At 48.1% G+C, this 16,746-nt stretch overlaps 3 protein-coding genes across 4 annotated transcripts in view; 1 reads left to right on the forward strand and 2 right to left on the reverse strand.

Moving 5' to 3' along the window:
- Window positions 1–12,138, forward strand: part of WWC2 (WW and C2 domain containing 2) — a 154,332-nt gene extending 142,194 nt beyond the window's left edge. For both annotated transcript variants that reach the window (XM_059049161.2, XM_059049163.2), the window contains 3 exons: window positions 1,709–1,951; window positions 6,041–6,168; window positions 9,272–12,138. In XM_059049161.2, coding sequence (XP_058905144.1) covers window positions 1,709–1,951; window positions 6,041–6,168; window positions 9,272–9,338 — 438 coding nt within the window. In that variant the 3' untranslated portion in view covers window positions 9,339–12,138. The remainder of the gene's footprint in view (window positions 1–1,708; window positions 1,952–6,040; window positions 6,169–9,271) is intronic.
- Window positions 9,470–14,143, reverse strand: LOC131747352 (claudin-22-like). Its single transcript, XM_059049164.2, is given in 3 exon segments — window positions 9,470–9,948; window positions 13,393–13,887; window positions 13,889–14,143. Coding segments are annotated over 2 exon segments (648 nt in total). The 5' UTR covers window positions 14,077–14,143; the 3' UTR covers window positions 9,470–9,948; window positions 13,393–13,427.
- A 1,506-nt stretch (window positions 14,144–15,649) lies between these two features.
- On the reverse strand, window positions 15,650–16,312 carry LOC131747353 (putative claudin-24). The gene has a single exon (XM_059049165.2). The coding sequence runs from the start codon at window positions 16,310–16,312 to the stop codon at window positions 15,650–15,652; it is 663 nt and encodes a 220-aa protein (XP_058905148.1).
- Between the last annotated feature and the right edge of the window lie 434 nt (window positions 16,313–16,746).

Below are 16,746 nucleotides of genomic sequence, written 5' to 3' on the forward strand. Positions count from 1 at the left end.
CTGGGAAGGTGGCAGTCCGGCCAGCGAGGCGTGAGGTTGGGGGGACCCGTCGCCACATCTCTCCCCAGTTCAGCGACACCACGCTGACAGCCGGAGAGCAGTCATGGCGGGGAGCATTGACTCCAAGGAAATGGGCAGATCTTACAAAGCAGCGAGCCCGCTGTTACACACTTACCAGCAGGCCGTGTCCACGGGAGCCTTTAGCAAGCCTCCATGTACCTGACAGCTGGGAAGGATTTCTGATCTTGAAAAAATGAGTAGTACAGTCGAAGAGTGTGTCTAGATGATTCTGCTGTGTATTAAGTTTGTTAGAGCAGAGGTTGAATAAAGGGAAAGCTACTAATAAGAACATTACACCGGGCTTCCCTGGTGGCGCAGTGGTTGAGAATCCGCCTGCCGATGCAGGGGACACGGGTTCGCGCCCCGGTCCGGGAAGATCCCACGTGCCGCGGAGCGGCTGGGCCCGTGAGCCGTGGCCGCTGAGCCTGCGCGTCCGGAGCCTGTGCTCCGCAACGGGAGAGGCCACAACAGTGAGAGGCCCGCGTATCTCAAAATAAATAAATAAATAGAGCATTACACCATTGTAAAGCAATTATACTCCAATAAAGATGTTAAAAAAAAAAAAAAAAAGAAGAAGAAGAACACTGGAGAATGTTGCAGCAGGATATGTTGGGCAAGGAGAAAGAGGAATCCGAGGAGACAATGAAAGCTGTTCAGACCTGGGCTGCGGCTCTGAAATGAGAAGGGGTACAGACAGGCCTGGCCTTCCCGTCTGTCGTGAGCGCCACCAGTGTTCCAGAACTTCCAGCGGGAGTACCTGTCAGGTCTGAGTCCTTCCGTCTGGTATCAGATAGTCCCCGATTTACTAGTAGTCTCTTATTTTCCATTCCCCGCCGACAGCCTGGGCAAGAAGCGCCCTGCTGGTCTCCGTCTGCCAGGCAGCCCTGCCCAGCCTCGTGTGAAGGCCTTTCCTCGAGCGGGCCTGACCCAGACCTGAGGGACCTCTCCCTTCCCTGACTTCCTGTGACCCAGAAGCAGCCGTCGCCGCGCGGTTTGCTGTTGTCGACCGTCTCGTATCACCCACTAAGCGATGTCCTCAAGGTCACAGATGGTGTCTTCTCCTCCTAGTGTTTTGCCCACAGACCCCCAGCGGACATGCATTCATACATATTCAGTGATTATTTCTTGACAAGTGGATAAGCTTGGCCCCAGAGACAGCACAGTGATCCAGGGGTGAAAGTACTGAATAGATATTAAGCGATGGAAAACCGAGGAAGGAGTCAAAACCCTAGCTCCCCTGAGCAGCTGTGTCCTGGCCAGCGCGTGCAGAACTGATAAGAGAGAGAGGTGTGAGCTGCGGGGACGCAGGTGCGTGGCCTGAAACGGAGCAGATGTGAGTTTCTTAGGATGTATTTGTCGTTCACAGAGGCCAGCTTCGTGCAATAAATTGGTCCGGCTAAGCTAGGCTCTACCACGGTGCCAACTTCAAAACTCTCTGCGGTTTAAAACAATAAAGGCTCGTTTGCTGCTTACCTGCGTGCTCAGTGCAGGGGGGCCGGGGGCGCCTTTGCTGCCCCAGTAACGGGTCAGGAGGTGCCACGTCACCGCCACTCACCCCTCATCGGCCAAAGCAGGAAGCAGGGACAGTGCCCTCCTGTTAGGTGACCACCGACGTAACGAGGGTGTCGTGTTGTTTCTAACCCTGCAGACGGTGTGCCAGCCGGTGCTCAGAAGGGCAGCACCCGAGTGCCCCATGCGAACCTCTCTGGACCTGGAGCTGGACCTGCAGGCCTCGCTGACCCGGCAGAGCCGCCTGAACGACGAGCTGCAGGCCCTGCGGGGCCTGAGGCAGAAGCTCGAGGACCTGAAAGCCCAGGGCGAGACGGACCTTCCGCCGGGAGTGCTGGAGGACGAGAGGTTCCAGAAGCTCCTGCGACAGGCCGAGAAGCAGGTACAGAGCTCGGTGCCGCCGTGAGCTCCAGGGCGCTTACGTGCAGTCCACGTTGCCTAAAGCCCGCCGGGTGGAAGGTACTCAGCGTACACCTCAGTCTTGCGCGAGTCTTCAAGTCCTTTTGCTAGAACTTAGAACACATATGTTCCCATTGTGTTTCCTCCTGCCTGGTGGCAGCCCTTGCATCCAGTGATAGTGAAGAAAGAGCCCACAAAGCAGGGTGCGTTTGTACCGTTTTGAGAACAATCTGATTCCCCTGAGTACAGATTTTTTTTCATCTTTATTTTTACCAGCTCTGTATGTATAGATAGATTATTGGAGTTCACGTGCCTTTTTTTCTCCTCCCTGAAGTTTGTGCTCTCCCGCTCTGTGAAAGAAACGGTTTCCAACTGTGTGCCTTTCATTCCGGCCACAGAAGTTGGTGAGAACCATCGGCGTCTCTCCTGCTTGCTCTTAAGCCCCACGTCCACTCCTTGTACACGCGCGGACACGCCGGTGCACACGCGCACACACACACATGCTGCCCTTTCACACCCACCTTCCTCCCCCCCACCGCGCCCGCAGTTGGCGGTTTGTGAGATTTTCAGCACTGTGGCCATAAAATGCCTAACGATGAGCAAACAGCCTGCCAACTGCCATAAAAAATACGGCTCCCAGGGAAGCTGTGAACGGAGTCCAGCAGCAGAGCCCAGATCTGCCTGCCTTGTTAGGAAAGCTGTCAGGCCTCTGCGTCACTCTCCATAACCACCTTCTTTGTGGTTGAAAGTCTGTTTTGTAGCTCAGAATAAAAACTGAACCAGAGTTAGTGTCCTCGTGTGTAGTACAACCCCCTTAGGAAGCAGAGCGAGAAGCTCAGGACTGTCGTTAGGCCGGATTGTGTTCCTTACTCTGTCAGGCTTCTTAACGTGGCGGTAAATAAATCACTGGACCTTCCTGCAGGTCAGGCCCCCATCACGTAAACTGAAGGTTAATCACACTCTCCTGGAATCTGGGGCATAAAAACTGGCTTCCGATCCCCCTGAACCAGGCAGCTTATCGTGACTTGTCGGGTGAGAAGGGGAGAGGCGTGCTGAGGGAGGGCTGGTATTTTTCCAGCGGAGCCTCAGGTTGCTTACGAAGCAGAAATTTCTTTTTCTTCCTCTGAGTGTTTCCCTGTCAAAATGACAGTTCTGTGACGCTAGGCTTCTTAAAAGCTTAAAATAATACAGATGTTAACTTTTGTAAAAGTTAGAATCTGCTAAGAAAATTATATGTCAGAAATATTAATACAGCTCATTCAACAAAAGAACTCAGTGATTACAGTGAACTGCTCAGCACTGAGCCTCGACTGCCTGCAAAGCTGGTGACAATCGATTATTAACACCCGATAAACATTTTATGATATATTTTAGCACCCAGGCTTTTGGAGGAAGATATAGACCCAGGTACAGATATAAATACATAAACACAGAGACAAATGGAGTCTGCAGTAAAGTGTGTTCTTACTCAGCAGGGAGAGGAGGCTCTTCGTGTGCTGCATGGTGGTCGGTCTTATTTTGCACAGAACAAAGCCAAGTTTCAGAGTGACTCTGCAGCCACCGCAAAAATGCTGGTAGTTGGAAACAGCAGCAGCCAGCAGGCTACCTCGAGGGACCGTCTTAACAGTGTGTACCGGGGATGAAATAGGCCTCACGCTTCCGTTCATATGGAAGGGGACAAAATACCGAACAGGATCCCGGGGGCCTGTTGTATCTCTGATCTGGTAAAATACACTTTCTTGGGGAAACCGGGCCAGGTTTTCTCCCCTAAGTATATCCGGCATGTACCTTCCTTCGCTGGTTTTTCCTGATCTCTCCGTTTGTTCAAGTCAGTAAGGAGATGGCCATTTTAAGATTGGTTTGTTCATCTTATAAGTTCCCCAAAATTAGAATAGCAGCAACATTTCAATAGAATTACTAGTTTCCTAGTTGGATGTACCACATCGTGGTAGAAGTTATTTCTTTGCGTCTACTAAGTCAGTAGTTCCCAACCTGGCACCTAGTGAAAAATCATCCATTCGCTGAACGTAAGACTTCACAAAGTAACTAAAGTATCACATCTGTCCCCTTTGAATTTGAATTACACAAATTCAGAAACTCCAAGTGACAGCTCACCTATCTCATCAATTCCAAAATAATCAAGAATGAACTGTTACTGAAATATAGGCCACTTTTCTAAACAAAATCATTCAAAATGAGGAAAGGGGAGCAGTAAAAAATATCTGGAAAAGGGATCCTTTGTGGTGAAAAAGATCAGAAGTTACTGCAGTGGAGTATTGTTAGCAAAGTACTAACTAGGTTATGCCCCACTGTAGGCTATTTAGCTTTCCGTAAAGTATAACTGAATCTTCATCAGTACTTGGCTGAATAAATAGTTTTTGTAAAATGTCATCTTTCCTAAAAGTGCCACAAGCATTTTTGCTTTCAAATTTAAACTGAGTTTTTAGTGCACTTTGTGTGTTGAGCATATTTTAAAATTTAGAAAGTTTTTTTTAGTTAAAAAATTAACATGTTGTAACAAAGCCAAATAATGCAGAAGTATATAAAGCAAAAAGCATTGCTAGAAGTGCCCCTGAGTCCCACTCCCCAGGGATGACCTCTGTTGGCTGTTATACGTCCTTCCAGCTCTTTTTTATGCCATGTATATGTGTCCATTTTATTTGGAAGAGTTACAGAAAACTAGGGTCTGAACACATACTGTTCTGGAACTTATTTTTTTCCCCACTTAATTCTAGTCATGTAAGATGAACAGCTTTCCATATTTGTATATGTTGTTGAAATTGATTGTTTTAAGGCATTTGTAATACACATTATGAATATATCATATCATATTTATTTCCTCATAAATATATCATAACTATTTCATTATTCTACTAATGATAGTTTCCCAGATTTCAGTCATAGACAGTGTGGAAGTGAACAGTCCTATACATTTTGGGACACCTTTCTTGTTTCAGTAGCGTTTCCAAAGCACGAATAGGATTCTAGTAGTAGAATTGCTGTTTGTATCTGTTAGGCTGTGAACCAGTCAGACTGGTTCTTGTCTGTCTTGTCTCTTAAGCCGGAAGACCTTGCTGCTCTTTACTCTGAAGTTTATAGCTGCCTGTGTTAACAACATGAGCACAGCAGTCGGCTTTCTCAAGCGCACAAGGGTCCTAGTTATGGGATCGTCAGCTTTCTCAGGCTACAGGCACCACCGTCAGCAAAGCCACTTCTCCTTCCATCGCTTTGCACCGACTACTCAGTTCTGATCCCGAGCTGATCGCTCTTGTAAGACTTGAAGCTGCAAACACCAGTATTCTAAATTTCCTCACCCATTTGCTTCACAGGTCCAGCTGCCCCACCACGACCAGTGGCCTCCACTGAGCAGGAAATTCTGTTACCGTAGCACCCCACTTGGGAGGTCGTGGGGAGAAGGTGCCCAAATGAGTGGACTCTCCCCAACCCCTGACTCAAATTAATAGTGTCCCCTCCCGATACACACGCCCGCCCCTCCCTGCCAAGGGCTGAGCACAACTCACAACGCGTCCCCTTGGGAGTAGAAGCGTCTGTGGAAACTTACAGACTGGGACGTGCTCTGTCCTCTCCCTGGGATGTTTACAGCCTGCCTGGTAGCTTCGAGAAGGGTATCACTTTGGAAAAAGCTCTTTGAGCTGCACACGCGTCTGTGTGCACTTTTGTGGTATGTAAATTCTACGTCAGTAAACAGCTTTTAAAAGGGCTAAGACAGGAAAAAAAGGGTTGAAGAGATGAATAAGAGCTTGAAAGTGTATTCTCCAAAATGTTAACAGTAGGTATTTCTTGGACATGGTGCTGTGAGTAGTTTTTAATTTCTTTTTTGGTGGGAGAGGGGGGCAGTTACCAGGTGTTCCAGATGTAACAAGACGGCCCCATATTGCCTATGTGGTAAGATTTTTAAGTGCATTACGACACGCTTGCCCCGACCCAGTAGCTGCTCCCTGTCGGCGGGACGCGGCCGCACCGGAGCCCGGCGTCGTTCAAACCGTAGAGCACCCCTTTGGGAAGCTCTGATTAATGTGGGGGCGGCTCTGTGTTTTCCTTTCCTTACCAGGCCGAGCAGTCCAAAGAGGAGCGGGAGCAGGGCCTGAGCGCGGAGAAGCTGATGAGGCAGGTCTCCAAGGACGTGTGCCGGCTGCGGGAGCAGAGCCGGAAGGTGCCCCGGCAGGTGCAGTCCTTCAGGTGAGCGCCCGTGGGGCGTGCGGGGCTGTCCCCGTGTGTCCGGACCGCGCAGGCCTGCACCGCGGGGTGGCTGGCAGGCGACGCGTGTCAGGATGCGGGACACCAGGCCCTCTGCTTCCGGTTTGACGGGTGTGTTCCCCCCGTGCCCCTCCCCGAGCTCACAGACCCTGCCGGCCACAGTCCCGACTCCGTTTGAGCCCGGCTCCCCGGGGGCCCGGGGTGTCCCCAGCTCTTAGAAGCGGTTAGACATCTCACTGAGAAATCCTAACGGAGAAAACCAAGAGGTACAGAAAAGTCACCTGTCTTCGGGGTTTTGCCGTTGCCTCCCCGGGCTGTTCCTCGGGCCCCGTGAGCCATGCACGGGGCTGGGCCCGGGCACCCAGAGACGGGCGAGCGCCCCTGGCCTCACGGAGGCCCCGCTCTGGGTGAGGGCGCGGGCAGTGCCATGCGGAGGAGCCCCCCGAAGGCCAGGCGGGGTCCCGTGAGGGCAGACAGCGGGCCTGCGGGAGCGCAAGGGAGTCCAAGAGGCCGTGCGGGGTGGAAGAATGGGTGCGCGCGTGTCAGGCGCCCGGGGTGGCGGCTTTGGAAAGGGCATCGAGGCCGCAGGGACCGGCAGGGACCGAGGCACAGAGCCTTAAAGGTCAGTGCCAGCGGGTGGGCCTGTGGGCCACACAGGGCCCCGCATGCTGCGTCGAAGCTTCCGGCGCCGCCGGCTTTGAGAGGTGGGGGACCGGCCGGGGGCGCCAAGCGCCGGAGGGAGTGAGGGCGTTGGAGGCGTTGAGAGCGCCGGGCAGGCCCTGCAAAGGGGAGGCCAGGCAGGCGACAGGAGGGTGATGGCAGGTGGGCAGACGGAGGGGCGCTGGGGGGCGGGAGAGTTCTGCTTTGGGACACACCGGCCTAACAGTGCCCGCAGGCCAGCCTGGGGAGTCATGGTCAGCAGATGAGTAGAAATAAAAATCTGAAGCCAGGATTAAGGATCAGATGGGAGGTAAAAACGGGAGTCTTCATCTCACGTGCGGTGGTTCCACAACAAACGTGGGTCTGACGTCCCGTAAGTGTGAGAAGGTGACCGGGACAGGAGACCGCTGGGGTAGAGAAGGAATGGCCGGAGAGCTCGGAGGAGAAGTGCGGAGCGTGGTCCCGGAGCTGAGGGCGGAGGGTGACGGGTGCTGTCCAAGGCAACAGCAAAGAAGGGCTGAAGACGTTCCCCAGGCCGGGGGCCACTGGTGACCATCCAGGGACAGTTTCAGTCGAGCGAGGGGGGGGCGACAGAAGGGGTGTGGTTTTATTGGTCTCTGTGTGTGTGTGCGCGCGCGCGTGCGCGTGCGCGCGCGCATGCGTGCTGTGCAGGGGTGTGTGTGTGTGTGTGTGTGTGTGTGTGTGTGCGCGCGTGTGTGTGCGCGCGCATGCGTGCTGTGCAGGGGTCTGTAGGAAGCTCTTGGGCTGAAGTGGGAGAAGCCCAAGGAGCATGTCTGACGTGCGGGGCAGGTGACGGGATATGGGGTGGAGAGGGCTCGTTAGGAAGGGATGGGTTTGGTGCCAGAGGACGCGGTGGGAGTTCCTGCTGTCCTGAGTGAGCTGGGTGCGGGGGAAGGAGACGGGTCATGGCAGGCTCAGACTCTCTTTAACGTGACGGCTTATAGCAAAGAGCCAGCGTTTTCCTGTCTCCATTCAGCCCCAGGGTCGCTCTTGTAACTCTCAGAGGAAGCTGCTCCTTGGATTTCTAGAACTGCAGGGTGGTGCGGGGAATCCTCTTGTGCCTTTGGTGCAAGAAACACTGTCCAGAGGAGAAAGCGTCCAACCTCAGCTGCTGCTAAAACCCGAAATAAATGTTTATAAACACTCCCTTAGCACCCAAAGCCAGGCATATCACCAGGCAGGTGATGAAGGAGAGGGAGATGGACTGGGATAGTGGAAGCGTGCAGGGGCCTGGGACGCTCTCCCCGAGCTGCTCTCTCAAAGCCCAGGGCTCCCTGCTCTCCTGATTTGTCGAGGGAAGGTAGAAATCAGGGATTTTATGTGAACCATCTCAAGCGTAGACACTGACAACTCATTTGTGTGTGTAAAAAGCACCGCGTGAGCCAAAGTAATTCGCTTGCGGGAAGTGTCGAAGCAAAGACCCCAGTTTTGGGTTCTGCCTTCAGCGACATCGTGACTACTCTCACTCGCCCCTTTAATTCTTAATTTTATCTCATGGAATGGAGCAAGCAGAAAGGACGCTGTAGCACAGAAATAACTCTCCATCCATCTTGCCCGGGGTTTTCGTGCTTCCTTCCTTTCCTCTCCTTTCCTTAGACGCAGAGCTTCTCCGCCTCGGTTCTTGCATCATAACCCCGCGCTCCTGCACCATCTCACTCCCGGTTTCTCGAAGGAGGGCCAGGGCTTTATCCCTCCTTAGGGCTTCCAGCATGTCCCCAGCCCCTCAGCAGCCTGTGTTGAGGGGAGACCGATCGACGTGAAGGCTTCTTGGAGGCTAGACGTATTGCTCTCGCCCTGGGCGGCTCTACCACCCTAAAACCTTACTTTCTTGACACTCGCCGAAGCTCTGAAAAGCCTCCCGCGGCTTCTTTCTCAGCCTCTCCCTCTCAGGTGGTTTCTACTTATCCCCGCGTCGGGATGCGGCAGATCTGCCTTTAGGACGCCCAGGCTCCTTCTCTTCCCTCATCTGAGCCCTGGTATCCATCGCTCATAACTTTGCCCTTACCTGAGCGTGGTACTGAGTGTAAAGAATCCTCCCCGGATCGTGTACTTTCCTGTGCGGATTCTGGCCCCTAGAATCCTCTACTACCTGGTCTAGAAATGCTCAGGCCTAGACTGACACGCTCCCTCCACACCCCCGCCCCGGTGGTTTAAAACCTGTCTGAGGTTGCAAATGCCCGTGTCGACCGGTGGTTACCGGGGGTCAGAGCTGCCGTTCTCCTCCTTTATGTCCTTCCGTTAGAAGGCGAAGACAGTCTTGATTTTAAATGGAGCTCTAGCTAAGGACAAGATCTCCCATCCGGGCCTGTGGAGGCAACGCTGGCGTTCTTGGGACTATTTTTAACGGGCATAGAGCGTTTTCAACATCCTGTTGAAGCCGGTGTATTTCTCACCCCGGCTGTAGGGAGAAGATTGCCTACTTCACCAGAGCGAAGATCACCATCCCGTCCCTCCCGGCTGATGACGTCTGATTAGGTCGCTGGCGAGACCGTGGTTCCACCTCTTCATTTCTTAGGGAGGGCAAAAGACTGACCGTTTTCTTGTCTGGGGTTTTGTTTTTTGTTTTGGGGGGGATTTTTTTGTAATATAACTGTCAATTCTTAAAAGAGCTTTTATTTCACATCAGATTCTCAACATGTTAATTTGTAAAGTACCTTGAATGTAATTCTTACATGTTTAAAAAGGAAAAAAAAAAAAATCAGATAACCAAAACAGGATCGCCTGGCACACAGATGCACAGTGTACGTGTATTGCCAATGGGCTTTATTTGGTGAAAATGGGATAGAGGCGGACCCGGCGTGAATCCTATTGAAACGACTGTTGAGAAATAACTCAGCTTAGCAGCAGGCGGTTTTCGCTTTTCCTTCGTTTTCCCGTGGGCACCTATGAAGCTGGCAGTGGCGCCAGGTGGTACTTGGCGCTAGAGGGCAGCTCGTTCAGCGTGAGGTTGAACTTGAGCACGAGCTTCAGCGCAAGAGTCCCGGGTCCACCTGAAACAGGTGCTGCGTTCCTTTCCGTCACCTCTGTCGGAGCGCTTTGTTTCCTTAGAGCAACTGCCTCTTTTTGTCCTTCTCTACTTGTCTAAAGAAAACAAAAACAAAATCCTGAGTGCAGGAAGGAAAGAATGCAAAGGAGCAGTACTGCCCGCCACACTGCAGATCCCGAGATTGAGGACTTCAAGGGCAGGGAGGTGAAAAGAGAAAGCCAGTTCGCCTCAAGTACCCTAAAGTCAGCACGTCAGTGAGCAGCCGCTGCTTCTCACTCCACCCGCTTGTGCGCCAGTGTTCAGACGTGGGTGCCTGGCTTGCGTCAGCCATGCTTCGTCCCAGGGGTGAGGATGGTACCAGGTGGGTGAAGGTAGGGGCCCGGGGCGCTGAGGACAGACAGCGCCGGTGCTGTGGAGGGAAACACGTGAGCGCCGCTTGCCGAAACCAGGAACAGAGGAGAGGGTATCTTGATTGAATCAAGGTTGCCAAAAATTTTTTAAATACTTCAGTAAACAGATTTCTAACATTTACTAGGAATTACTTTGCAGCTGTCATTTTGGGGGAATCCTATCTATAACTTGTGGTGAGGAGTTGGGAGGCAAAGAGAAGAGAGTGCCTGGGGAGATGATTAATTTGAAGTAAAAGCTGAGTCTTTTGTAAAAAATAAATAAATAAATATCCCAGACAGACAAGATGGAAACTGACTAAAGCTTCCTCCAGTGGAGAATCTTAGCTTACCCAACCCAAGCACTTCTTAAAAGAAACAAATCCCCAGGTTCTCTGCCAGCATCAAAGGCTTTTAAAAGAAATCGTTTTATGCAAGTTAAATTAATCATACATATTACTCGGTCTGCAATACTGGAAGAGGCAATGTTTGGTGAGCCATCTTATGTAACAAGTGAAATCAATTTTTTTTTTTTAGAGATGAAAAAAATCATCTTAAAGGAATGGGCCCCTTACAAAAAAGAAACACGAGTTCTATTCCTAAGCTAGAATCCTCACTGGTAAGAATAGTTATTTGAAAGTAATCCCACGTTTTGGAAGGTTCATTTTATCAGAATCAAAATTCAGATCAAGCCATTTCTGAGCCTAGAACTGTAATGACTTTTCCCTAAGCGTCCCACCATTTATATACAAAAGTCTTTGAAGGAGTAACTGGACGTGACACTACTTTGAACAAAAACCAGCCTCGTGAGCTGACTGAGCAGAGTCCTTGCAGGCGGCCCAGTCCATCCTGCTAGGTGACCAAGGAGAACTGGGGGAAGAGCACCGTTCATCCTTGTCGAGGTCAAATGTGAAAAACAGAAGTTTATTTAATGTAGAGTTAAATGAAGGTCAGCTGTTTTCAGCTTCTTAGTTTGACCGTGAAAATGTTTATAGGATTATGTGTGGTTGTACCGTACGATTTTATTTTCTTCATTTATTTATTTACGGTCTTATTTATGTTCTGTTTAATATATAGTTCGGTTCTGGCCATCTTAAATGTTTGACACAGAAGAGGCTATATTGGAATATTTACAGCTTTATAAATTCCATCAGATTAGCTGTTAACTTTTTGCACGACAAAGAGTTTCAGACAAGCATAAAAGAATAAAATCTGTCTCAGGCTGGCAGTTAGCAGTTGTGACCAAGATGCTTTTGGTTTTATTTTACAGCATTTGCTCATTTCTAACATGAGAGACAAACTTAATATAATCCTTTTTCACTCTTTAAAAATCAGCAATAGTGTTATGTATTTATAGGCAGCTTTTAACAATCCTGTCATATTTGTACTAACCCAAGTGATTCACAGTGACAAAACATTTTAATAACTTGCTCACAAAACCATATGGACAACATGAATTTTAATATTATAAGTACTATTTTTTAAAGGTAGAATTTATTCTTCACAGGGTAAAAAGAATGTAATATTTAGTTCTCAAATTTGAATTATCAGTATGTTATTACAATTTTGTATATCAGAATCTAAGTGTTACAGGTACAAAAAGAATATTGCTAGCCAAACGAACAAAGTTTAGCTGAATCTCTGTAGCATGCAAATCAAATAAATTTAAAATCTTTTTTTTTGCTATTACTTTATATTGTATTAAATATCAAAAGCTCAGGACTGAACTAAATATTTAATCAGGTTAAATTCTGAATATGTTTCTGTTTTAATTTGTCTTGTTTGTAAAAGTATGCAAATACATCACATAGATTAACTCTGGTTTCTGCACTTTTCATGTGTTTGTGGGTGGAAAAAAATTCAGTGTTTTTTTTTTTTAAACAAAGATACATATTACCTAATACTTTATTTCAGTGTCATTTATTGTTCAGTGAATTTCCCTGACTGGCGCAAACACAAAACTTTACTTGAACTATATACCAAACAAATATAAAGTCTTTCATGAAGAATTCCCCAAGTTTGGTGGCTTCCCTGGTGGCGCAGTGGTTGAGAATCCGCCTGCCAATGCAGGGGACACGGGTTCGAGCCCTGGTCCAGGAAGATCCCACGTGCCGCGGAGCAACTAAGCCTGTGCACCAGAACTACTGAGCCTGCGCTCTAGAGCCCATGAGCCACAACTACTGAGCCCCCGTGCCACAACTACTGAAGCCCACACTCCTAGAGCCCGTGCTCCGCAGCAAGAGAAGCCACCGCAATGAGAAGCCCGCACACCTCAACGAAGAGTAGCCCCCACTCGCCTCATCTAGAGAAAGCCCACGCGCAGCAACAAAGACCCAACACAGCCAAAAACCAATAAAATAAAATAATAAAATAAATTTAAAAAAAAAAGAATTCCCCAAGCCAGCAGCTTGCTGTAAATAGTTCTTGGTTGGACCATATATATTGCTGATTTTTTTTTAATAAAGGGGGTGGGGGGATCTGCCCACACCCCCCCAGTCCCAACCCGCAGTGCCCTTGTGACTGCACCATCTACCGCAGAGCACAGGACACAAGAAAAGCACGTTGCTGCGGTAGATTTTACATGAATCTTTCAAACACAAGACTGCCCTCCTCTGCTTCTGACACAGTAAAGAAGACATGAATAAATGGAAAAGTCTCCATAGAGGCACTGAAGTCTCCAATTTAAAAAGAGATGATGTGACCCTATATGCACCTCTCAAGCTTTCAGGGAGCCAGCAACTTTAAAAATATAATCAGATGTCATACCTTTTAAAAAAAAAAAAAGCAGCCAGACTTTAGTTTCAGTGTAATAGGTGATCTTAAACACTTGAAAGAAGTCAATGATCAGCAGCAACATTTCCAATTGCCAAATGATGCATCTCTATTAAATAACACCTTCAAAAGATGTGTAGGTACTAATACAATGTTTTATTTACTGGTTCTGTGCGATCACTGAATCTATTTTAAATTTGAGAAAACTCATCCCCAGTAATGAGTATGATTACTAAGTCTTGATTGGCGTTGGTCTCAGAGTAGAAGATAAAAGTGGTTTACCATCTTAGAAAGAAATGACAGTTTCAGAAGCGAAGGGAAAATGCATTTTAGAAAATCAAAAGCATAGTGAATGGGTTACTGTGTAACAGGAAGTCCTACCAAATCATCTGAGGGCACCGCTGATCCCTTCTGGCTTAGAGTTTCAGGTGAGTGGTTTTCATCTCCAGGTGTAGACGGTGAGGCGGCGTTTCTGCCACTGCGTAGTGGCCGGAAGCCGGGGGAACGTGGGTCCCACAGGCGGCCCAGTTTAGCAGACACCCTCCGAGCAGGAGAGAAAACCCAGCAAACCGGCCGATAAAGAGGACCTCTCCAAACTCCCACCTGGACACAATCTCGGGGATGGTCTCGTCCCAGAACTCCTGGACCGTCCCGTGGGCGACCCAAGAGACAGGAACAAGGGCTGTGACGCCTGCTGTCCAGAACAGAATTCCTCCCAGGATTAACAGCGGCCTCTTGACATCCTGCTGTCTCTCTCCAATTCTCAGGCAGTCCAGGCCGAACCCCGAGACCAGCAGGCCCAGGAATCCCAGGCCGTTTGAGAGGAACATTAAAATCCTGGAGATCCTGAGCTCAGCGGGCAAAGGCAGGAAAGAATTGCCTCCCCACTTCCTCTCGGGTGACGCAGGTCTGCCAGAGTCCCACGGTCCAGCTTTCCATTTCATTTAAGTCCAGGTTGAGGTTTTTCCATTGTGGCAGGTAGTTTGTAAGACAGGATAAAACCCATCCCAGCAGAGATAGTGAAATTGCCCCTAATTGTGCCACAGCTGTAAATACTAAAGCCATTATAAAGTCCTGTGACCTTAGCCAGACCAACCCCTGCCTTTCAGTGGCTGTGAAAAGAAGTGTGACACTTGTGTTATCACTCGCAGAGCTCGGAACTATTTTTTCATTGTGTATATAGGAGGATTCTTGCCAGATTTGCTATCGTTCAATTCTATGTTGAATAGTTTTCAGAAAAGGAGAGCGGAATAATTCTGCAAACCAGTAGTGACAAGGTGTGGCCAAGATCACGTTCACGTCCTATGGGCTGCATTTTGTAGTAGGCAGTTTGTCCCCGAAATAACATTAAGTAGTAATAATCCTCTCCTTGTTAAATCATAAATGGCTTTCACGTTGTTCCCAACCTTTCTGACAAGCCAAAGAATTAAGAAGTCTCCGTGCAAGATGTTTAATTGACAGTTTGGTTCAACTCCTGCTACCTTATATCTGACTAATTGCACCTACCAGATTTTCATCTGTTAAGAGGTCTCATTTCAATACGCATACTGTGGTTATAACTGAGTGTTATCATTTTTAAAAGCAGGTTCAAGAAAAGTATTTCTTAACCAAATAAATCAATCTCAGAAATCTCTTCTGTAGACCTTAAATCAGGCTTTTCTTTTTTTTTTTTTTTTTTTTATCTCTTAGGCTACATATACCCAATAACATTTGAAATGATTCTGAACTAAATATCAAGTCTGTTTACTTCCATGCCTTCCTGAGAGCTTCACACAGAGGGACATAAATACTTGCTATTTTTTGTTTCTTTGCTTAAATATGCTTTCTATGCCTTGGAAAAGTTAAGCAGTAGGACTGCGTAGGTTGGAATCAACATCTCTTTTGGTTCATCCCGTGCGTGTAACTTGTAATTGAACAAAGGAAAATTTTTATTAGGGCAGATGAGCTGATCGTTAAGCAAAATATCTTTGGAATTGTTTATCTTTTTAAAGTACAAAGCTTTTGAGGGAAGAGACGAGAAGAGATTGGCCAGTATTTTAAATCTGAGAGTATCACAATGTACTGAAAACCTTCAGCCTCATAAAGTCCTGCCGCACTGGCTTCCTAGCAATTTCCTAAACACAAACCACCTCTGTTCAAGAAAGCCCAAATCATTGTTGTGGAAATAGCACTTTGGATCGGCTTAGCATGTGGTTTTGCTAGTGCAGAATGCTGAAAGGATTTCAGATTGCTAGGCTTTTTTCTTCAGGAAACAGGAACTAATTATCAATTTCAGCTACCAACAAAACCAAAAAACCATTTCTAACATCAAATGAACACAGTAAAGCTTAATGGTGCTCTCCTGGACAACAGCCACCAAATTTTGAGTTAAATAGCCAGACGAGTGAAATTTTGTTTTGTTCATACCTATGTAATGCTTACCACAATCATTTTCTTTTAGATATAAGATGTGCCTCTTTCTTACTTCTCCAGGTTTTGGGGGGATGGGGTATCTAGGATAGAAAAGTCATTATTTAATGTATTTAATGAGAAAATGTAAGCATTACAAATAGAGTTACATAACAAAGAACCCTTTATCATGTAGACCCTCCATCACAGTTGATATAGGGAGATACACCTCTCTGGTCTCATCAGAGTCTTACACTGAAGGATTGGCAGTTCCATTTTCCAGGTGTGAACACTGAGTTTGCATTTCTGCCACTGCGTAGTGGCTGGAAGCCGGGGGAACGTGGGTCCCACAGGCGGCCCAGTTTAGCAGACACCCTCCGAGCAGGAGAGAAAACCCAGCGAACCAGCCGATAAAGAGGGCCTCTCCAAACTCCCACCGGGGCACAATCTCAGGGATGGTCTCGTCCCAGAACTCCTGGACCGTCCCGTGGGCGACCCAAGAGACAGGAACAAGGGTTGTGACGCCTGCTGTCCAGAACAGAATTCCTCCCAGGATTAACAGCTGCCTCTTGACATCCTGCTGTCTCTCTCCAATTCTCAAGCAGTCCAGGCCAAACCCCGAGACCAGCAGGCCCAGGAATCCCAGGCCGTTTGAGAGGAACATTAAAATCCTGGAGATCCTGAGCTCAGCGGGCAAAGCCAGGAAAGAATCAAAGTCCTTGCATTGCCTCCCCACTTCCTCTTGGGTGACGCAGGTCTGCCAGAGTCCCACGGTCCAGTTTTCCATTTCATTTAAGTCCAGGTTGAGGTTTTTCCAATGTGGCAAAAAAGTTGTAATAATGGATAAAACCCATCCCAGCAGAGAGAGCAAAATTCCAACGAATTGCATTGCTACTCTAAAGACTAAAGCCATCGCAACAAATCTTAGGACCCTTGCCACCTCTATAGGAGCTGCTGTCTGTGGACAGTAGTGTGACGATCTTGGTTCGATGCTGCCTGGGGAATATAAGTTTTGGTCGTTAACTCTTTGGGCGCTCTGAAATGCGTTTTTGTTCTTCTTGAATATAATGTTTCATGTAAAGGACGAAGGACTCTGTTAAAACTATGAGTTAGGCTTTCTGATAAGGATTTGATCTGTTACCTTCCAATTTGCTTGGTAAAATTATATCCCCAATGCTTGATGATTATAAGTCTAAGGATGAACAAAGAGGGCTCTATGACCCCTCACCCTAAAATACAACAGAAATCTTTGTGCTTCAATATGGATTAATTAGATTTTAAGTGGTGATAAAAGGCCAGCTCTTTCTACAACAGGACCTCATTGTAATAGCTGAATCTGAGATTTCA

The sequence above is a fragment of the Kogia breviceps genome, chromosome 20, assembly GCF_026419965.1.
Source record: "Kogia breviceps isolate mKogBre1 chromosome 20, mKogBre1 haplotype 1, whole genome shotgun sequence".
NCBI lineage: Eukaryota > Metazoa > Chordata > Mammalia > Artiodactyla > Physeteridae > Kogia > Kogia breviceps.